The sequence below is a fragment of the Orussus abietinus genome, unplaced genomic scaffold (genome assembly GCF_000612105.2).
Source record: "Orussus abietinus isolate OABI.00-Male unplaced genomic scaffold, Oabi_2.0 scaffold21, whole genome shotgun sequence".
NCBI classification, from domain to species: Eukaryota; Metazoa; Arthropoda; class Insecta; order Hymenoptera; family Orussidae; genus Orussus; species Orussus abietinus.
Genome location: NW_019396018.1, coordinates 1,264,777 through 1,288,228, shown reverse-complemented (window position 1 = coordinate 1,288,228; position 23,452 = coordinate 1,264,777). Strand labels below are relative to the sequence as shown.

Sequence of the window (23,452 nt, the reverse complement as noted above, 5' to 3'; positions counted from 1 at the left end):
AACCACTGCCTACATTAAATTGACAAGATCACAACTTTAATTTAAAAACCGATCATTTTACCGATTCCGATAGAAATAGGTATACGTGAAATTGTCAATAATTAGAGCGTTAAATTAACTTTGTAGAAGAAACGAAATTCCTGGGAGTATTTGGTAATTTTTAAAATCTACCTAATTTATCGTAAAAAAAGTACAGTTCGCACTTATCAATGAATCCATTCATACCGACACACTAAACGCAGTGACTTTGTTCTCCTCCCGTAAGAGAATGACGAGCGAACCCCCAGCTCCGAAGTTCATCCACGTCTAATAGCGACGCTTATGACGCCGCGATGCGGACACGTATGCGTACGGCATGCATACAAGGTGTAGTTGCCATTCCACGTTAGGCATGTACTCGAAAGAGCCACAGGGAATGTCACAGGAGGAATATTCCCGGCGGCGCGTCGTAAAGCAGGCACGACACGTGAATAGAAAGCAAGCCTCGCGGAGAGTGAAATTGGCGCTCGCTCTGCAGCTACAAACTGGTAGCAACGATCGCGAGGCCCATCTAGTTAACGATCACACAATAGAAGGACCACCGTGTTTTGCATTTCAAATCCACCAAGTCCCGCCACGCTACTCAATTCGCGGCTACTCGATGATTTCGCCCCGGTCGGCCAACCGCAGATTGGTCGGAAGCATTCCAGATGCATGCGAGATGCTCAGAAATTCCGTAGGTATCACCTTCAAGTGGCATCTAACTTCTGCTCGTTAGAATGACACATACGATATATTGCCCGGGTATATGGATACCATTTATTTACTTTAAAGTTGTTAAAAAATTGTTTCTCACCCTGTGACGAAAATTCATACACTTCTAATAGATAAGGGTGTAGTAAAATTATAAATTTGATGTCTGAATAGTGAGTTAGTATATATTGATTATACAGTAGTGGTAACATCATGTAGTAATTTTGTGAAATTGTTTACATGTTACGGAATAAATTTCAAACCATCATTAGCGGGAGAATTATTTATCAAAAGTATATACGTTGCTCCTCGCATCGAAACATCAGGATTCCTACGAATTTAAATGGATAAAGAATTTCATAGAGCTTGCGTTGCCATGAAAAAATATTTTCATTTCCTTGGCATCCCCTTATATGTAGAAATATATTAGTCAAGAGACGCAGGCTTTCTCGAGATGTATCAAATTCTTTGGGCGGATAATACAGGGTTCGCATCACGTCAAAAAAAAATCGATCATATCAGTTAATTTAGTAACACTCATAATTTCATCACAATAATCGAAATTGTGTTTGACAAGCCATGGCCGTATTATCCTTGCCATATAAAACCTCTTCGACCACCATCGGTATTAGTATTTTTTCCATCAATTAATTGTTATTAATAGCTTTCCCATAATACTCTATAGAGACCTCCATGACATCGATTCTCGTTAGCCGTGGCCATCGAATTACAAGGATAGATACATAGAGAACCGCATCTCAAGTTCAATCGGTACATACTCGTACATGATATCGGAGGAGCGATATGTGCACGCCAGATAACATGATTTAAGGCGAATCCGCGACATCCCGAGGTAAAGACACCTTTCATCAGAAAGCGATAATCAAAAGAGCTCACGGATAGAGACCATCGAGACTCGTATTGGGATAGATCCGCCAATCGTCTCAACACGCGATATGAGGATGCAGCTCAAAGAGGCCGACGAGTATAAAGATCAAAGACGTCGACTCGAGACGCTCGCAGGGAATAAAACGAGCATTGGTCAGAATGGGACTGGACAAAATTACCTGGCCCAGGTGCACTTTGGAAAATGAAAACGGCGTTACGTATGATAAGAAGCAAATCCGTACCCCTGAATTAAAAATAGTGGAATACCCTACGGAATAAGACCCGACACAGTGCAACATAGCGCAACCAAAGATCTTTCTCAAAAAGGACGTAAGACTATGACTAGTTGCAGTAAATACAACATTAAAACAAAAATTGAGCGAAATACCTAGCTACCTACCTACCTACCTACTAACTACCTACTGCACGTGCAGGTAACAAAGCCCAAGAACACCATCCTGGAATTTCTGAAATTACGTATTTGATTAGAATCATATTTTATTTTTAAAGTTTGTACCGTATACCATTCCAGAAGATATCACCGGTTCGATCCTTCTCAAACGTGATCGTCTGGAAACACATCTCGGTCTAGGATGTCCGGGAACAGCGTTTCCGGGTGAACCGATAGAGAGACCTTAAGCGAGGCCGAATATAGGAGCAGGTTTGGCCACCAAGGCGGAGTCGGTCGGTTCCCGGAAACCGAAGCTTCGGGTACAGGGACCCACTATCAGCCAGAGCGAGCTAATCAGGACGGCTCCTGGGCGGGCCGCTCGTACTTACGTAGTTTCGCCAATCGGTCGGACGAGTGATAACAAGGCGGCGTTCAAAGGGGCCTCGGGAGAGCGAAGATCAAAGACGAATCGCAGGTACATCGGTTCGAGGAGCCCGGCGAGAATAAAAGGGACACCGCGGACCGCGTCGAGGACCGGAAGAGAAAGAGATCGATGGGAGGAAAAGCGGGACGCACCTCGGGAAAATTACGTTCCCCGGCTGTACTCCGGGAAATGGTGAAGCACGCGTCAGCGAGAGGATGCTCGGAAGATTATTCACGAGCTCGTAATGAACCCGGAGAGAGATGCATTTCGTCCTGGCGCTGCGAGCGGAGAGCAGCGAGCAGCTCCGGATAAATCTTCGCGATCCGTCTCTGCATATCCGACCACTCTTGACTTCGCTCCATCGCGCGGTTTTATTTTAATACGCACCAAGTGGGGAGAGGGGATCCGTTTTAATGCTCCTCCAGCGCAGTCTCCGTTTTCCCCGGTGTACCTTTCTGCTGTATTTTAATGACGAAAACCCGAACCTTCCACAGAGAAGCGCGGTGTATTAAAAGAGAGCGTTTTTTTTAAGGAAAAGCGAGAGAATGGAATTCACCTTCGAATTTAGATCCACCGGGCAAAGTACCAGGAAAGGAGACCGTCGATCTACTTGACGTTCGGTTTCCTATAACCCCTCCTGCTTTAATTATATAAATTAATGTTTAGAATTAAAGTTAGAGACGACAGCGTGTACGCGGTAGGTAGGAAAAAAGAAATCGCGCACTGTGCACGAAGTCCCTGTCGGAGGAGTTTCATCAACTCGTATGAAAAGCCACCTTCTTTAAAACAATTTAGAAGATATTCCAATAATCTTTCCTCGGTTTCTAAATATTTCATATCCCTCGCGGTGAACGCGTCGTTAAAATAAATTTTCGTCGCACGGCTTCGGCGGGGAACACACTTTGGACAATTTTTATTTCACGTTATCGTTCTTAGGAGGAAGGATTCGCAACGGTGGGAATTAAGATGACTGATTTTGTCGCAAGTAAATAATAAAAATGAGTTATAACTGAATAACCTCTATTACTTGTTTGGCGGTACAGTACCGTCCCACCGAATTGCGAGAATCTGTAAGAAGTATTGCATACTTAGACTCGAAATTTTCTCGATACTTGTTAAGATAAAATTATTCCTCGTAAGAACATAGCAGGTGTTCCGCGACGCCCTCCCATTTCTTTGACAAACTTCGCAATTCGGTTCGACGGATAACGTGCTCGGTATTTACGGTATTGCATAAAAGAGGTGCGATAACCAAATCCAATTTCGGTGAAAATTCTGGACATTTCTTATGTCGCGCCCAACTCAGGGCCGTCGGAGCGCCGTTTTATATTCATACTTATAAGCATAAATCTACTTCTAAGCGTGTTAACTAAGAATTGTAACGTGAGCATCATTTTTCCGAGGTCATTTTCACGAGCTCGGAGGCTCGTAAAAATTCCTGAATTTTCCTCCAAGACTACGCGTGAAAATAAATCCTGCTACACGAAACCCCATACAATTTATATAGATATATGTGCGCTCCGTAAACCAACGCGCCGGTTTAATCGTCGCCAAAATAACGAGTCATACCCCGTATAAAGCCTGGACATAAATATTTAAGCGAGAAATGAGTTCGCAGGAACGTTTGACGTAGCGCGGCGTATTTGCATGTCTCGTTAACTCCGCCACAATGAAACTGCGCTCAGAGTCCATTTCGCCGTTATTACTTGAAACACTAAGTACCCGGGCGCAATGCACGACCCACCAAAAATTTCAAGCAACGTCATTAGGAAAACTAAAAAATACAGTACACGATTATTCGATTCAACGAGAAACCATACAAGTAATATACTTGGGACGTGTCGTTAAGTTAGCCACGATAAAAGTGCGCTTAACATTCATTTCGCCATTGTTACTCGGAACACCAAATACGTAGGCGAATAAAGAAAAAGTTTGCCCCACATTCGACAACAGCCTAATTTCTACGAGAAAACCTTAAAAATAAACAATTACTCGGTCACGCCGCAATATACGATGTAACGAACCAAAAGTTATTAACCAAAGGATATTTTCATGTCAATCGAATATTTGGTTGCCCATATAATAACCATATCTCACGATTGAAGAAGAGTTAAAGTTAATTTCGCTGTTATTACTTGAAACATCAATAAGATGGACGGAACGCACGATTTCCCTCGGATTCACCTCCACGGAATTGTGAAATAAAAAGGGGGAAAAAAAAGGGAAAACAAAACAAAAACAACGATTCGATGCTACAAACAAGAGTTCTTTCCTGGAATCCGAAGTTCCCGGTAAAAAATCCACCCAAGAGAGCGGAAAGGCATTCGCCTTGCACTCCGGCAAAGGTAAAAAGAGACAGACAGGGAAAAGAGGGGCCCGGCGAGAGAGGGAAACGTCCCACGCAACGAGGGAAGCAATCGATCTCTGGGGATCTCCTCGGGAAGATCGATTGCGTCGAAAATCCCACCCCGGGGCTCGGCTTCGCAGGGGCGGCACTTTTAGGCCGCGATATTCGGCTCTGGGGTTGACATTATGGATATTGTGGAGCGTGAAATAAGGGAAGGGATCTCCCGGGGAGTCCTCGAGCCGCGAGGAGCGACGCCGGTAAGTACGATATTACGGAAAAGAGCTGAAGAAGTCGCTCGAGAGCGGCTCTTCAGGGCTGGTTATACGAGCGAGTGGCTCGAAGAAGTCGCGGCTGAATATGCGTTACCGTGTCGCGCCTTCGAGGCTATCCGGTCTGAAAAACTCGACTGTTTCGTTAGAAATTTCCGGCCCGATATTCAAGGTATGCCCTTGATGCGACGTCGATGAAGTTATCCAAGAGGCACCGCATTCGGTGCACCCGATGCGCTCCGGCGGTGCATTCGAAGGCGCACAGAGAGCGCACGGAGTCGCTAGGGCGTGATGGCGTAATGGCCGACTTGTCGAAATCGCACCTTCTTCGGGGTCGCTCTGACACCGGTCCCCGGTTTTTAAAGGTGAGGCCGAGCGACGATGCGGAAAACGCGAATTTACGATCCTCGTTGGGCTGAATCCGTAAGAAGTGGCGAAGCTCCGCCACTAAAGGAGAAACGGCGCGGTATTAAAACGCGTGAATTAAGTCGCCGCCTCGTTGCCTCGGCCAGGTGCCTCGAGTTACCTAATTAAAATATTCAAGTATTCCCCAGGAGGCCGGGGTGTACTTCAGCCCCGGAATGTGCGAGATTCGCGTCAAAATGGTCGTCTTGTGAATGAACCCATAAATCGCTAGATTTTTTGTGTCTTTAGGTAGAATACGGATCTAGTTATTATTACTGGTATCTCATTGCAAATCTTCATTTTCGCAGTGAACTACTTTTTTTTTACTATCATCATTGATGGTAGCATTGAGATAATTTTCGTATACGTTTTCGTCAGTGACAGTGCGTTATTCTCTCGGTTAATCATTGGCATTTAAAAAGACTTTGACAGGTAGATATTTTTCTTGTAAATGAATTTGTCAGTTTGTATGGTTTTTTTCTTCATCCAGTGTATGCATCGAGCCTTATCCAAGCCGTTGATTGTCAACCGAATAATTCGTGAATGTTATCACGGCTCTTTTTGTTCCCTGCAATCTTTTCTACCTATGCGAGCTCGCCATGTTGGTCAAGCGAATGGATCCAATTTAAACAGTCAGGAAACATCCATCATCACCGTTCCAGTAATCAAGCCTGCCAACGAAATTGCAATTTTTCCAAATCCCATCGAAACCTCGCTGTTTAGACCACTCACTGGTGCAGGGATCGATCAGTGCTCGAGTTTTAGCATCATCGTTCACTCGTCATATGATACCCCTTTTGACGATTTCGAGAACCAGTGTTGTACAATCGATGTAACGCGATTTCGAGGGAGCATGTCGGGATAGAAGTGTCGTGGGATAATGGCTGTTCGAAATCTATGAATCCAGGTTTGATTGAAAAAGCACAAATGTTTTAGGCAAACCATTTAATACCCAAAAATGGATTCGTAGATTATACGTGGGTATCGAGAAATATATAACTTCCCCAGATAAAGATTGCCAGAGAAAAGTTATTTCTATCCAAAAGGAACGCCTCGAAATGGTGAAATAATATTTTCTCGAAACGTTCCTGCTCTTTTATTCGACTTTTCATTGAGTCCCTTACTTTGAAGTGAGAAGTTGTTAAAGGGCTGTAATAACGAGCAACTTCCAGTGAGGCTTTCTCGCAATCGATTGAAGTTCGCTGCCGATAAGTCCCTTTAACGAGGTACTCCTTTGATCGACTCGAATTTTGATTTGGAAATTCGTGTTTAATTTTTTTCGTTCCCCTCGAAAGCTTCCACACAAAATACGTTGTTTAATAGAATTAACGGACGGCGTGGCGAAATAAAAACACTCGCCTATCGGAGCAATCGACTTTCATGACTGGTGATAACGAAGACAGAAAAAGCTCACATATGGAATATCGATAACGAAGTTGTTGAATTTAACGCGGCTTGAATTATTCATTACTCGGTCAATTAAACATGCGCGGCCGCAAATATAAATTACTCATGCATGTTCCCCCAAATAAAAGTTCTCCCTTTTTGAAATTCGTTGCTTGTCATGAATTATAATTTTAATAATGCTCGGACGTAGTAAAAAGATTATTGAAAGTAAACATAATTTGTACAGAATTTTTTCCTATTACCGATCACGCGTTTTAGCCATTAGACTTTGTTAATTATCGAAATTCCACTAGGACCCCTAATCGAATTCGGAAATAATTTCGGAAAACGGGTCGTTGGAGGAGCGCCACGCGAATCAGAAGATTTCCCGATAAATCAGTGATACCAACGACAGCCTAGTCCGTAGACAAATGCACATGCGTTTATCCTCCTCTATTTTGGCCGCGTTCGCAGATGTCGAAGTGTCGCCAAGGGGATTTTATTGTCACGGCGAAACATACAATGTCGTTATTGCTGAATTTATAGGTGGAAACGCTAAATAGGTCACCTATTCTCCTCGTGAACTTGTTCGCAAGAAGTGGCATATAAAATGACGGATCGCATAATGCATTCAGACCAGACCAGGAGGGTGCACAATACATGTAGTGATGGATATCTCCATGCCATTGTTACATATATTCAGCACCTAATGCTTCCTCTCCTGCTCATACATGTAATGTTTACCCCTTATCCTACCTCGAATTCCACTTGCATTAATTAATTCAAATTCGAGGTTTTGAAGTTTAAGCTTCACGATGAAAACACTTCTAAAGTTAATCTTCGTATTCTTATCCGAGCATGCCCTTCACCGCCTTGAATTAATTAATAAGAATTTCGAAATTTAAATTACCTAATAAAATAATCTTCTCGGACTTTAGTAATTAAATTTAATCCCCAAATTCTTATGTGAGCACGACTTCCGCTTCCTTGAATTAATTAAGAACAATTTCAAATTTTAGAAAATTAATGAACACATATCGCCGAGGGCCCGATCGGGAATCTTGAAACGGTCCTAACTATGATTTCCGTGGCATTATTTCGCAATTAGTGCTGTACAAATATGCCTAGAACACGGAGGTCCGACGTCCCTAAAAGTACCCCGACTAACGCTCGTTTCTGCATGTGTGCCATATCCTGGATGCATATACAAATTTGCACACTTTTAAGCGCATTTCGTTTCGTCCAGTAACTTCCTCCCACTTGACAGTCACGAATTAACGAGACCGCTAGCGTGTCCTGTCAAAACCACGCGAATTCGCGTGCACCAACCCTGTTATGCGACATTAATGCCGCGACGTGATGCTTCGAAGTGCATTTATATGCACCGTCATTTATACGCCATCGCGACGGTTTTCAGACAGTGCACGAATACTGTACAAAGGTGGGATCAGGATAGCCCTTTAAGCGATACCATGAAATTCTGCAAATAATTGTCAATGTTTAAATCTACCTTAGAAAGGAAAAGGAACAAGGATGCGTAATTTTGCATCTGACCGGGCGCATTAATTTCAATCGATTTGCATTTTTGCCCAACAACTTGATGCGGATATTTACACTGCTTTGATTCCCCATGCCCATGTTTAATAACCGTCAATAATTAAGCTTTCCACATAGAACATAACATCCACAACTCAATCAGCGTGTGTGTGCAGAATTGATTAACCGTTGCCGTGCTGATTGGATTTTAAATGTTTCCCGAGCTCGTCCGCGTTAAATCGATTTTTGCTTCATTTCTGCCTCAAAATGGAAACCGCTGGGTTGGGAGATAGATAAGGTATGATAGCGTGAAACCGGCGACAGCAGTGGTTGGTATTCGGAGAATTTCTACAAACACGGAAGGGTTACATTTGAGGCTTTCAGATACCAACTTAGAATGGCAGCTTAAGGTGAAATGAAACACGTCGAGGAACTTGATCGACGTCACTAAAGAAGATATATCTAAACACCTACGATGCCGACGTTTGTTTTTATATTGGCAGCTGTATCGAATTATATTGGGTATTGCACTAAATGGCATACTCCATCTATCGTTTTCGTGCAATAATTATAAAGAAATCGAAGTAAAATTCCAGAAATCCCCTGGATTTATGGTTTCTGAGGCCCAAATTGACTATGATTTCCGTGTCAACTAAATTTTCACCCCGAGACCTCGTATTACCATCATTTTAGCATAGAAGCGCGTAAGACACTTTTTTTGTATCTATCACATTCAAATGCGAGTTTCTCGATTACTAGAGTGTTCTAAATTGTCGTACAATTGTCCTGACGCTTTCGTTTCTCATATTAGAGCCTTCAGTAATTGGATATCAATCGAAATATGAGAGCTCGACGCCATTTTGGTTCTGGCCTGGGTTAAGTTAAACAACTTATTTTAAAAATCCACAGAAAGTATCAGAATAATTCCTAGGTGCTCACGAGTCGTGTGTTAATGTTTCGGACAGTTTTATCCAATACCCTTAAAAAAAAGCGTTGTATTCGAGTAGACTGATTTGAGGGGGGTTTCACTTCACCTTAAGGGGATGCGTCGCTGCACTTGACGCGCATTCTTGGTATGCATGCACAATCAGTGGACAGTACGTGTCACGAGAATGGATCTAAATAATGCGGCCGACATGAATGGGGCAACAAGGTTCGAGTTACCGAGAATGGGAGATGCGACCCGGATTTGCTCCGGCAGAGGGAATAAATAAAACTTGACATAGCGAAAAACAGTCTCGGGAAACAATCGTTAAATCGAGTGATCGGAGTATTATTACAGGTGGGATACATTTTTATTTTTATTTATTTATCTATACATTTATGGTCAAAAGCGTGTACCGTTTTTGTGATAGCATTTCGACGTGACAAAATATCCAATCTACGTGAAGCCATAAATCATTTTAATTCCGAGGATTAAACAAATGTCAAAAATGAAATTAAATTGGGTGAACGATCGATCGTTTACACGTCGCCTGGATTTTTTGGAAACATCATTTGCGTGCATAGTATGGTATACCGGGGGTCTGTCGCCTGCGGCAGCAACAAATAAAATTTTGTTTAAACACGAGGTAGGTAGATAGCGGATATTTGTCAGGTCTGTCGTTGTCCCGTCACCTAGCACTCAGTTTCGGATGCTTTTAGGTGGAATGTCCGGTGCACCCGCTCCATGAAATACGACACCATTTTGCAGTGTAGGGTTATTCGTAATATTCATAAAGAGCTAGATAACAGAACGTACAAGGGAAAAATGGATGTATGACTCGGTATATGCCCATCGATTTCAAAATTCTGTCCTTGCGGGGGGTCCTAATTTCAACACTTCGTCAGAACCGCGCAATTATTGGAACTCCTGGTTCTTCGATAGCGCCGATCTCAAATATGTAATCAGTTTAATCCATCTGCTTCTTAATCTTATCTGAGTAAAGTCTAGCGACCCACAAATTCATCTTCCCCAAGATATTAATCCCACGCAGCACGTTGTCGGATTAGCGACTGTGCCCTTCCAGTCTATCATTAAAAAACAAAAGTAGATGCAGATGTTATGCAGACAAAGTGAAGAGGTAGGAGCGCTCTAGCGATTACATTGGCGCATAATTAATCGAGAGTACACGGAACTTTGGAAGGAGCAACGAGAGGCGCGAAATCGAACGCGAGTTTCCACATTCAAAATAGCTGGCGAGGCGAATCGAAAGATATCTCGCAAGAAATCCTTGAAATGAGGTTCTGGTATACAATGGGGAGGATCGCCGACTCGCCTGGTCCGGGCTTCCGAAAACCACTGACACATCATTTCGCGATGGTCGATAACGCAGGGCGGACTGGGTTACCGGCTCGAACTCGATAAAACGGCCGGGGGGAAATGCGGAAGGCACGAAATCTAAAGCCGGCTTTCCAGATCGCGGACAACTGGCGAGCTCGAGCTGCGGTAACGAGTACTCCAAGGCGGACGCGCGGAGGGCAAGGGAGAGGCGACAGAAGAGCCGGGAAACTCGAAACGAGCGCAGAGACGCAAACGGAGAGCAGTAAACCGCGAGTTTGCTCTTCCGTCAAAGCGGAAGCAAAACAAATTGGCAGTCACCGGCAGAATCTCTCCGGACCGCCCTTACCTGCCCATCCGAGATCTCCTGACTTTTCTCGCCCGCCGCATCGACGGGGCCGTTTCTTTTTACGAGATCAAAATCGAAATGAAATTACCTACCACTCTCCTACCTGTTGATGACTGGTTCAGGAAAAAAAAAAGGATCGTCCATTGATTCGATTTTCCTTCAATTCACCCCTTCGATCATTTAACAAGATCGCATCAGCATTAATCCTTCTAGTGCCGGCCAAAATGGGTAACACTTGTAAAACTACGATATATCGTTGTGCGGCATTAAAAGGGTTAAAATCAAGCCGCGTCGCAAATTTGATTACACTTAGAATTTCTAATTCTAGAATTTAAAGGGGATTTGAGATTATCTCTTCTTTGACGGGTAACTTCAATACAATTAGGGTTTTACTTTAAACCTTGAAACTTTTTCACTTTTCAGCCCATTCTTCAAGTTCTACGCGCCGACCGGATCACGAAAAAAGAGAAGAAAAAGAAGAAGAAAAAAATGCAAAGCACCTTACACCCCTCCATAAATCAGGACAAATTGACATCTCTCGGCAGAACCACTCTGCGCTTCTTTCATCCCCCAACGAAAGCTTCTACGGCAGTTCCTGCGCGCCGCTTTGACAGTCCCTCTTCCATCCAGGGGTAAACAGATAGAGATAAACGAAACGGTTAACTGACGTTGCAGGCCCGTCCGTGTATATTCAATTTGTTCGTTAATCCGATTTCGCCTGGTCCACGCTTTCGGAGAGTTACGGCCAGAAGCATCCGGGATCGGCGAGTCGTTCGCCGAGGTGGAAGGCGCAGGACCCGGAGCTCGCCCTCTACGATAGATGCGCGCCCAGACGGATGTTCGGTAAGCCCTGCTCCGGCAAACAACATTAATTATCCCGAGAATGAAGTGTAAGGCCGCCTCTGATATTCCCCATCCCCGGGGGAGATCTTTTAACCTGGACATAATGTAGCAAGCCGCGCCGAAATGTGGGGTCGAAGGTTGCTGCCTGAAGTTCTTGTACGACGTTTCGGACAAAAAATCTCCAAGAGATAACTTTTTTTCTTTTTATAATTTTGAAAGAGACGGGACACAAGCCGGATTAATTTAGAGAGCTGCATCTCTCCGAGGTGAAATTGTAAATGGCGAAGGACGAGCCGGCTTCTGTAAAAGCCGATAGAAATCGGACGATGACCCCTTTACTGTACACAGTGGGCACACTGCTTTGTAGAGCATAATGTCCTTTGCGAACTTTATACATCTTCCTGCCTTACAGTTGGATTAACGACTTTCCTCCGCGAAGTCAACAATAGGCACCGGGCACGTCGGAATAATGGCCGAACAATAATGAGTTGCCTGGCCGTCGATATAGACCAGATGTATAGAGCACTCCGGATGTATAGGGTAATCCGTATATAAAGTACATACGAATGGGAACCTAATTATTGATCGGACCAATATTAATGTTCGAAAATGAAAATTTGTAAAATCAATCGATTTATTTCATATATTCGGTTAATTAGTGCAGCGTAACCACAGGATAATAACTTTTTCTACGAGTGAACGTGAAAAACTGAATATTGAAGTATGAGATAAAATTGAGAAAATTTAATAACATGAATTATTAATAGATTATTTAAGTTCTACAAGTGAAATTAGTATTGTGGGAGGGACACATTTTGCTGAGTTTCGCTTCGGAAAAGTGTTCGCGATCAAGGAATATAATTTAACAATTAATTTTAGACTCGAACGTGAAATTACAAATATCACGGCAACGATTTGCTCATCTTTGGCTCTTATCAAAAGCACGCATAGGAAAACGTAAAGTTTCTTTGAAAATGAAAAGGTAGGAATAAGGAAGTAGTGATCGCAGTCCATAGGGATGACCTGACACGTACTTCTACTACTTGGATGGATGCTGCAGCAGATCATAATTATTGTTACCAACACATCGATTGTTACGACGAAATGTTTCCAGCCGTTGCAGAAAGCGATGTTCAATATGAATGTGGTAAATTTTTCATAGCCGTTATTTATTGAAGATCATATTGCCTGCCAAACGAGAGAACAACGAGTAACACTCTTCCGGCATCTGAAAGCTCGATAATGGCTACGAGGGTATAGCCGAGATCTAACCTCGAAACTGAATTCCAGACACTAAAATAACAACAGTGAGATTCCCCGAGAGGCCTTTTAGGAGAAAGGTTACTACAAAAGCAAGTATTCTTTAAATCGAAAAATACAGCGAAGTCGGAAATAAAGGCTCGAAGCGGCCGAGAGTTTGAAGGAGTAAATTGCCAAGTAAATTGCATGCCGGAGCAACGGTGGAAAGAGGAGAAGAACTTCTTGTAAATGCAAATGAATAAGGAGGCCGTCCATAACGCCTTCAAGGGCTCCTTCGAGATCCCAAGTAGCGAAACCGGTATCCAATATTCCGACCCAATTCCTCGGACTTTGGGCCCCTTTTTCAGATCGGAAAATCACAGACAAAGATTCTTCAGCCAGACTCGAAAGCTAATTATTTTGTAACCTCGGGATTTTAGACTCCAAAGCGGATGTTTATTTGGCGAGAACCTCGTGTACCTATCCTTCGGCGAATCGTGAAAATTTTACCAGCTTTTAATATGTACTCGGCCCTTAATCCGCGGATTACCCGCGACGTGGGTATTATTAATTTAATGTTTAACAGCGCAAATCGATATATTTGCTGAACACCCCCGTTACTTCCCCCTGCCCTCCCCCTTCTCGGGACCCGAGTCAAAATTTGTATCCCATTCAGACCCTAACTGGGTTTCGAGATAATGTAAACAATGGTAACTTATATGCAATTGAGGTCCGACTTTGGACCTTAAAAGAGGTAAATATTTTCATTTCGTCCACTAGTGAGTCTATAGTAGGACTTAACTAGTAGCAGGATATATAAGATCAACGGTAGGACATAAAGAGTGAAAAGAAAATTTCTTTTTTGCCATTTAATAAATGTACAAAGACTCACCTAGCAGGGCCTGGAAGAGTCTGCTCTTGAAGATCCTGATGACCCTCTCGATGGCCAGCCTCAGCTGTTTGTCCTGAGGTCTCGTCAGCTTGGCATGATAATCCTCGAGCAGCTCCAGAGCTCGATGAGCCTCTGAAAAGGAGAAATAACATTTAAAGGATAATTTCACTCGAGGGACAAGCACAGTTAGACATTTTATGAGGCCCGGGCGAGTTCAATTTCATTAGACATCGCCGTCCTGTCATGCGCCTTCCGGGATGCGTTATAAACGTCAGCTGCTCCACCGGTCATTCTTAACGCGTGAGTTTTGCTCCGTCGTCGGGGAAATCTTTATTAAATCCAGCTTCAATTTAATAATCCCGAATCGCGACAAGTGAATTACACCGATTTCCTGACGGCACGGACCAAAACGCGCATTTGGAAAAATGGGTACGGCGTATTTTCATTGTCTCAACGAATCACGCCGTGAGCTGTCATTCTACGAAACGTCACTTTGTAACCCAAGTCAACATATTTATCCTACTTAGAACCCCTAATTGTAGGCCTTAAGTGGGTTTTGAGATGACACAAAGACGAGTGACTTTTATAAAATTGAGGCTCTAGTTCGGACCTTACAATGAATTACATTATGTAGGACGCACAAAATCGAAAGTGGGACATGAACAGTCGATCCGTATGGTGGCAAGCCAAGTGGGACATGAACAGTGAAATAAGAACAAATGAGGTTTTACCTTGGGAACAAGGGTTCAAAGTAGGGCTAAAATTTCGATTAAAAACGACATATATATCGCTGCATAAGACTTCTTGCAAAATACCTTACAAAAGTCACCGTGTAAGTTACGTTACGAAAAGTCACCTTTTAAGAAGCTACCCTGTAAAAAGATTCATTATTGGGGTACACTCTGATACTTTATGTCGGAACTATGGTACAGTTTATTTCTCGCGGTTCGACCGATTCCTTTCCGAAAGGGAACGAGACAAGTCGATTTCGTTAGGATAGGCGCTCGCGTTAATGGCGGCGCTTGCAAAGGGCAAGGAAAACGGAGGGTGGCAAACGAGTTCAATTACCATGCCCTTTTGCCGGCGACCCTCTTTAATAAAAAATAACGCAATTACTCTCGTAGAAACTAGGAAATTACGGGGGTAATAAAGCTCATAATTACGTGGGCATCTCCCGGGGTGTCCGGGCGAGGAATGTCGGGCATCCGTGTCCTGCTTCAAAGTCGCCATTTCTACGGTATCCCGTCAAGGAACGACCGCAGGATTTCCCGCATCCGGGGAAAACGAGATCGTATCGCATCGTAATTACAACCGTGTTCGAGGATGAAACGGCCCCGACTTACGTCTTGCGTTACTCATAAAAGGAGCAAATATGGAAAATTCCTAGACTCGACTCAAGCGCACATACTGGGGTAATTGCCGTTCAGCGTTTCTTTTTTCTTCTTTAATTTAGGCGTCGCGTTACACTAATTTCGCGCATAAAGATTTCGAACACGACCTAATTGAAACTCTAGCTGCCAGGAGCACCGTCCGCTTCTGTAATTGCTGTTATCCGAGAAATTTTCTCTAATGGCCTACGAGCCCTCCGACTTTACTGACCCAGTTTGGTCCTCGACTCTTTTTTCTGCACTTGTAGAAAAATGAGCGATCACGGAGTCCCTTCGCACAACCCCTAGAATCCCTATAGTCCCAGTTAAATAAATAAGGTACATCCTCGGGGTGAATTAAGAAGTTTTCACCGAACCTCGTACGACGAACGTACGGAGCGATTCCGCTCTTCCGGAAGTTAAGAAATCTTTTACTTCGAGTATACACTTCCCGGCAGAGGGCGGGTCCTTTTTCCAGGATACATCCTCTTTCGAGCGTAAATTACACCCCTGACTTAAATTCCGTTGTTCTCTCCCGTGAATTATTTATGCACCTACCGTTCTACGCATTTAGCTCTTAAAACCCTCTTCATCGGTCCTCGTGATAACGCTTCTCTGATAATCTCTTGTCTACTCTTTCAGGAATTCGGAAAGCAATTTTCGAAACCATACCCTAAAGAAAAATATTAGTTGACCGAAACAAATATATACATATTGTTGACATATATATATATCGTTGCCTGAATCATATATAATTGCAAGAAACAATTATTTTCTTCATAAGAAAAATTATATCGTCGATTTAAACGAATATTGTTTTCTCTCGTTGACATTTGTTTTGACGTACTTGATCGAAGGATTTTGTTGTAGCAATGCATATGTCTTTTAATCAACCGACTTTTTTTTCTCGGTGTAGTATATTGCTGTAAGAAAGACGATATTGCTACGAAGACGATCAACCATTTCCTGCCATAATGATATAAAACTCGAGACAAATTTCGAGGTCCGGTTACCTCAACGAAGGGTTCAGAGGCCACCTCGTAGAATCCACCCCGAGGTTGCATTTTGCGACGAAACGAGTCTCTGTCGATAATCCTTAACCCCCGGAATACTCCGATACGATTTACCCCCCGTTTTTCCTCTAGGGACCGCGCAGGGGTAATACGAGAGAGCTTCCAGGGTGGGAAAGTGCCGAGAATGAAAACTCGAATTCTGTACATTGAAGAGTACCGGATAGGCTTAGGAACAAAATATCCGCGTTCCTCGGCGTCATTCGAGAAAATTCACAGAATATTGGCTTAGCCCACTAGAATTTCCTGATAAATCGCAGAAACTCCCTAGGCCTCCGAATTACTCCCTGAGACCGTTCTGAATAACGTCTGAAGACGTTCCTTTGAGCCACTGCATGGAGATGGTAACAATGTCCTTTTTATCTTTCTTCCTTTTTTATTTTCTGCAGATAGATATTTCGAAGACAGTTAGTTCTCCAGTTCTTGAAGAGCATCTTCCGAACAAATAATGGAAATTGCATCGACAATGCCACCGGGAGAATGGCTTTCTCTTCTTCTTCTTGTGTCACCTTTTCTCTCTAGTTCCTTTTCCTTGGAGTCACCTTTCTTCGTCCTCCTCCCTTGCCGTCTTTTCCCTAGCGTGCCGCGTCCTTTCCGCTTCTGCCGTCGTGGAAAATCTTCCTAGGGACCTCTTTTCCACGTTTCCATCGGATAACCCGCGAAGCATTAGCACGAGACGTTATGAGACACCGAGTGGGATACTTTATACATCCACCGAGGCCACCACGAGGCGACGTTAAGGTAACGATATCGTAAGGGTGTCGTCGAAGATGTCGTCAATGTCGAAGACGGCACGAGTTCAGGAAAATTGAGAGAAAACTAAGTAACTTCATAATACGAACTAAATTCATAATAGGTTAAAAAAGAAATAGATTTTGAACTACATTTGTCGTCCAGTTTTTTTGTTTTCATAAATTCAGTGATTTCTGACATGCAAGAAAAATCGTTCCACTGACATGCTAAAATTCACGACTTTCAATCACGTGAAAAAATCGTCAATTTTAGACAACTTTTATTTTATTTTAAGAATCGCGAATGAAGAACATTTCAACAAAGTTACAGTTAATAGTGAACGGTTCGGGACCGACAAACTGTCGTAAACGGGATTAGGAAAGTGATTTGCGTTCTTCAGAGGGGTTTGCAAATAAAATGAACGATGCTCTACGTTTGCTACGTGCATTTGAAAACTTGCTCGCGAAGCTAGGTTGGCAACCCGTGGAGAACATTTACAACGACATCGGGAACGACGTCGGGGACGGCGACGACTTCCGGCCAATTGAGTCAGATCCCCGTTTCCGTCAGTGAAAATTCTCAAGAACCCCGGGAACGAGCGGAATCGACTTCCCTTTGCGATTACCATCGTCGAAGCGGTCCGATGGCCCGTGTCGTTATTAATGCTCGTTCGGAGTTTCCGATAACCGTCTAAGTTCACTCTGCCACGTTGTTCGCCGCCATTTACAGTCGAATCTCGGATTGCCCTCCGAATTGATAACGCGAGGAACGAGAATGGCGTCAGCAATGCGCCGATTACTATTTCCAACATTTTCCGATTTCCCGGCTTTCTAAGCCTGACAGAGAATTTCTCAAAACAATTGACAATTACCCTGATCCAAAAGAATAACTTTCGAGAAAAAAAAACATAAATTCTTCGGTCGAATAGATCTTTACTAGCTATTATCAACGATATAAGATCAAATGAAAGGATGGCAAATGGCAAACAATACTCTCTTTATTTAAGGGCGCTCACTACTACGGTGATTTGCAGTGCCGAGCGGGAACAACAACTGCGAACGTATGTACAGGAAGGTGATGGAAGCACGTTATCGCTGTCGCGAATGATCCCTTAATTTCCGATTAAGCGATCGAACTCGTCTCCCGTCGTTTCCGTCTCATGAATACGTAGGGTCCGAATTATATGACTTTTTCACTGACGGCACATTTAGCCGCCGAAGGCACCCGAAGAAGCGCCCTAGAAACTCCCTTGAGCGGACGTCACTCCGGCTCAAGATAACGAGGCGAGACTATTTCGGACTGCGAATCGGCGAATTATACACAAACGCCGGCTTAACGAGGTTCGTTCGCCAGTACTAAGTGAATTAGACGGCGTATCGGGTGGTGGGACGATAATTAACGTCCACGGCAAGGTACAAGCTGGTCGCAAAACACACGGAGCTGCGTGTAGGGTTTCCAGTTTGTTACCCCTGACGACTGAGCCGGGATGGCGGGTTGGTATCCAATATCTTCAAGACAAATACGAGAAGGTGGGAGTAGTGGGCAGATGTATATATCCGACTGGATGAGAAGAGGCACTTGTTGATTTGTTGTAACAACTGTTTTCCCTCGAGGGTACCGGGGCTCCCGGAAAGCGAGCATCGCACAGACGCATCGATCATGAAGAACGTCCCTCACTCGTGAATTCTGCAATCGCTTTTGTGGTGTTAACGACTGCTTGCAATAGTCTTGTCGGGGGAAAAAAAACGGGGGTTAGAGGGATGGACAGAAATAAGAACGCCGGAAAATTCGGCCCCCTTGGAATCCCTTCCTTGGATGACGACACGCGCGAAACCGCGAGATGAGTAATATACGTTTCTGTACAGGAGAAGAGAAGACTGGTAAATCCATTTTTATAAACTGCACTCAAAAAATTCCGAAAAAATTCATGCTAATGTTGGAAACCTTCAACTTGATATAGCAATCATCAAATTGTAGGAAAATAAATTTACCATACATGTTTTGTTAAACTAATGGAGCAACTCGGTAGGATTGCAGTGACTTACTCAAAAAATTGTAACTTTAAGAAAAATAGCGTAACTTAAAAAACGGCAAATTGAAAGTTAATAATGCCTAATTCAGATTCACGTATGCAAAAGTTGAATACTCGACGGACTCGAGGAAGATACCGAATTTTGGGGAATTTACAATATAGTTTCCTCGGTACTGATTTTGCACGCTTAAGATGAGCAAGTTTGGGTCCAGGAAAATTCGCGATGCGTCAACGTCAGGAGGAAGGAAAGGGGGCAGGAGGGGATAAGGAAGTCAACCCTTACGCGACAGTTTTGGCTAACGAACCGCTTTCACGCGCACTTGCGTTGACGAAGCTTCGGGCTAGATTGATCACCGGGATAAATTCGGCATGCCTCGTTAACTTCTCAGCCATCAATCAATAGACGACCAAAACCCCGCCCAAGAGCCCTCCCAGTGTTTACATTTTTTTCGATGCCTTGGATTAGGAACGAGGACGAAGACTCCGATGTAAACAAACGACGCAAATTCTGCCCTCAGGAATTTGACGGAATATACACATAACAAAATGTTTGATCGGAAAAATTAAATTTCTGTTTTTGCTCGAACGTAGAGTACGATTATACGGCCAACCGAATATTTAATTCACGTGGCAAAATTCTTCGGTCAGTAACTCGCGATTGATTACATCAAATATTGCGGTATATCGCCCCAAATATTAAAATAGTTCGGTATATTTAATCAGAATATTCAGTTTATCCATTGAGACACTTTTTAAAAGTAATAGAAATATTTAGTTAAACATTTCGGTGGACTGGAAGAAACCGAGCTTGGTCGAGTGAACTGAAATTCAATTCACTCGTCGATAATGTTTTTTGAAATAAACCAACATCAGCCAATCGAACATTTCCGTTCAATGAACCAGATTTCTGTTCTGCGTATAGTCCCGAATTTTTGCTCGACTTCTTTAGCTTCTGTCCGCTGAAATTTCATTAACGTTAAATTAAATGAGGGATAAGTCTATTTTTTTACGGGGTTGCATGTGCGCCTGAACATCGATGGCTCCCAACTCGTTAGAGGAACGCGAATTTCTTTGATGTCCGTTTAAACTACGTCAAGTTCTGAACGAGGCTCGCGTTACTTTGAAGAGGGATAGGGCCAGCCGTATCCTCTGCTTATTTCTTTTCCCAACTGTTCGTTTAATCCCCCCAAAGTAAGAAAGCTCGGGAGAAAAGTGAAGATGCCAGCGGAATCGCTTTCCTAAGTCCTCGACGGCGGGGTGCTTTGCATCTTGAGAAGTCGTAGTAAAAAGCAACGATTCGTTTCCTCTCATCACATCTAGGAGGCCCTGTAAAACTTGGAACCCTCCACGAAGGAAACTCCTTCCTTGTGCCTCCACCCTTGTCTTTGCCCTTTTCCTCTGCAAGAAATACGCCCATGTACCCGAATGACTTCTACTTGCAATTTGTCGCTCCATCGCTCGAGGACTCTGTGCGATTTCGTTCTCTTTTCGGCAATACTCCGAAGGAGTAAATGAGTTACGATTAAACCGAAGACGATTGAATTCCTGTATCAACGGCCACAAGTCCAGAAAATTTGCATCCGGATAAGTCGCGGTAAAAAACGATCATTTATTTCCTCTAGTCGCAGGTCAAGGTGCGTTATAGAAAAAAGGAGCTCTTCAAGAAGGAGATTTTTCTTCATCCAATCCCTACCCCGTCTTCGTCGTTTTCTTTCACATAGAACGTACCCATGTCCCCGTACAGCCCTCGGTGCAATTTGTCGCTGATCCCAAAGTCAATTCGATGCATTTGGAATTTTTTATCAATTCATACAGTCCAGGAAATTGCGAGTGACCATCGCTATGCATACCAGTGGTACTTGCACGATGAGCGAACCACTTCGCAATGCCTTACAAAGTTCGCGAAAATCATGACATCTCGGGAATATTGTCGCAATCTTGCAGGGAAATCCAGCGGGCAATTTGTCGGTCCGATGCGTGCGGACACGGCTGCGCGATTCCACTCTCCATCGCGAGGCAGCCGGAAGGCGAGCAGTAAGCCAAAGTTGAACGGAAAGCGAATCCCTAAGTGGGAAAATGCGTTCCACGCGAGCGTAATCCGTTCCAGCTCGGACTCGAGAAGATGCCTGATCCAGGAACATGTGACCCCAGGACGGGAACGCAGGGACGAGCAGGGGCCAGACTCTGGGCCTGCAAAGCCGATTTCCCCTGCGAACCGCGCCGGCTGAATCGGACTTTGTCGGAATAATTTCATTTCACGCGAATGCAATTTAACGGCCGCGTTTTGAGGACGTGGCCGACTGCGCGTATTTACGCGGGCACTCGCTCGCGAGTATTCGTCAGCTCCGCCCTTCTTCGTCCCTTTGCTAAATAAAATTCCGCCCGTCCGTTTAATTATTCCCGGGTGTAAAAATTTTGGAGAACCGGCCGGGCGCTGGCAGGACCGTCCAAACCCAACTCGGGCTCCGAATGGGCCATCCGATCAGGCACAGGGATCCGATGCTCGAGGTCGTCTGGATTTTTTTTTCCGAACGAATAGACCTGCGTAAAAAATTTGGCATTGTTGCAAAGTTACGTCATTGGTCGACGTAAGTCTTGGACGAAACTGTCCATTTCCATGGGCATGTCACATTAGTCCCTTTATAGATCTAAACTGTCGCGGAAATTTTCTATGTGGGTTGTTTTCCCCGATACTATTTGAAAGCTGAAGGAAATACTTCTGGAGTCGCGATTTAACGTAGTTGGGTAATTATTCGGGGTTCAGGGTTCATCGGTTTCGGGTGGTCATGGCACGTCCACGGAGTTACGGCGTCAGTATCAGATCGGTCCGAGTAACTCGATAAATAAAGGCCAGGCTACACGTATGACCCGATGTACGGCTAAGCCGCGAGCTACGTACAGATGTAGGTGTCCCCGATGACGTTGCCATGCCACGCGTCACCGCGACGCGGAATTACGAAAGTTTCGCCATCCGGAAGTTCCCCTGGTACATGCGAGCTCTGACACGAGACCCGCCCTCGTCAGGGTTGAGACGCTAATGCTTGTCAATTTTCAAAACTTGTGTAATCTCCTGAGTAGATCCTCCGTACATCGTCCAAATGAGACCTAATCATTTCTCGCGTAAAGATGGATTTAAGGGAAAACACCTGATGCACCCTGGGGTATTACTTGAAAAGAAGTATACGAGTGGAGGATCGTTGATAAGGATCTTTATCGACTGCCTATCTCGAACGTTTCTATAAACTTTAGAAATTTAAAGTGATGAGAAAGTGGCCTCTGACGCGTCAAATTATTAAGACAACTTTTCTCCGAACTCTGAAGGAAAATTATTTTAACGTTTCTTTTTCGAACGTCGCGTCTCGGGAGCAATATCAACCTCAGCCCCGGCAGGAATTGGGCATATTACGAAATTCCAGGGCATTCCCGGTGACCGTTCCTGCGGATTTCACAAAGTCCGGTAAGACGCCGACCGAATGGCGTCTCCGGCGCTGAGATTAAGCCGACGACGCCAGAAAAAAGGTCCCCTGAAAGCCAGGATTACGAGTACGCAGAAGGAGAAGCCCGCCATTCAGGTTACCCCTTTAAGGCGCGGCCTTAAAGATGGTTTTCGCCGATGCATTGACACTTCCTCTGAATAGAGGTCGTCTGAGTTGCTTCGGCCCCGTCATTTGCCAATTCATTATCTATCTGGAGCGCATCCTTATCATTGCGCTCCCGAGGGGGGCTGCGGTGGTAATCTCGGACTCCGCGGGGCACCCTGACCCAGGGTGCCGATTAATACGATCGCCCTGGCGACCACCGTCGATAATAGGTAGAAGCACTGCCCCCTCGAAAAAGAGAAAGAGGAACTCTCCAACGAGAGATAGATAACTCCACCGAGGGCTCTAATCGATACCCCAGGGGTCCAGGCCGCCTCCTAACACGGTTCCGCCCTTAGACTCGATATCAGCTCTAATTCTTAGGGGAAAAAACTTTTAGCGAGAAGTACTATTTTTAGATCTCTTCACTTAGATTTTCGACAAATCAAGTGCAATTGCGATTATTGAGGATGTACTTTAAGTATAATCGTTGAATATGCAGTGGTTGTGCATTTAATTGAGGTGAGAAATTTTAACGAATTAGTTTCCCGAGTAATTCCTTTATAAATCACATTTCAACCTTGAGGTATCGAATGGCTGTGCTCCAATCGAACTTTCCGGACGGGCCGAATATCAATCAATCAATTACGATCGAATCGACACTCGGTCCATTTCCAATTTTCGGCGCGGTGCGCAGTTAGCCGCTGCAGTC

At 44.1% G+C, this 23,452-nt stretch overlaps 1 protein-coding gene across 15 annotated transcripts in view; it reads right to left on the bottom strand.

The window, feature by feature from the left end:
* The window catches only part of LOC105697563 (disks large 1 tumor suppressor protein), a 487,904-nt gene that overhangs the window by 389,811 nt on the left and 74,641 nt on the right, over window positions 1-23,452 (bottom strand). For all 15 annotated transcript variants that reach the window (XM_012420943.2, XM_012420948.2, XM_012420951.2 and 12 more), the window contains one exon: window positions 13,962-14,093. In XM_012420943.2, coding sequence (XP_012276366.1) covers window positions 13,962-14,093 — 132 coding nt within the window. The remainder of the gene's footprint in view (window positions 1-13,961; window positions 14,094-23,452) is intronic.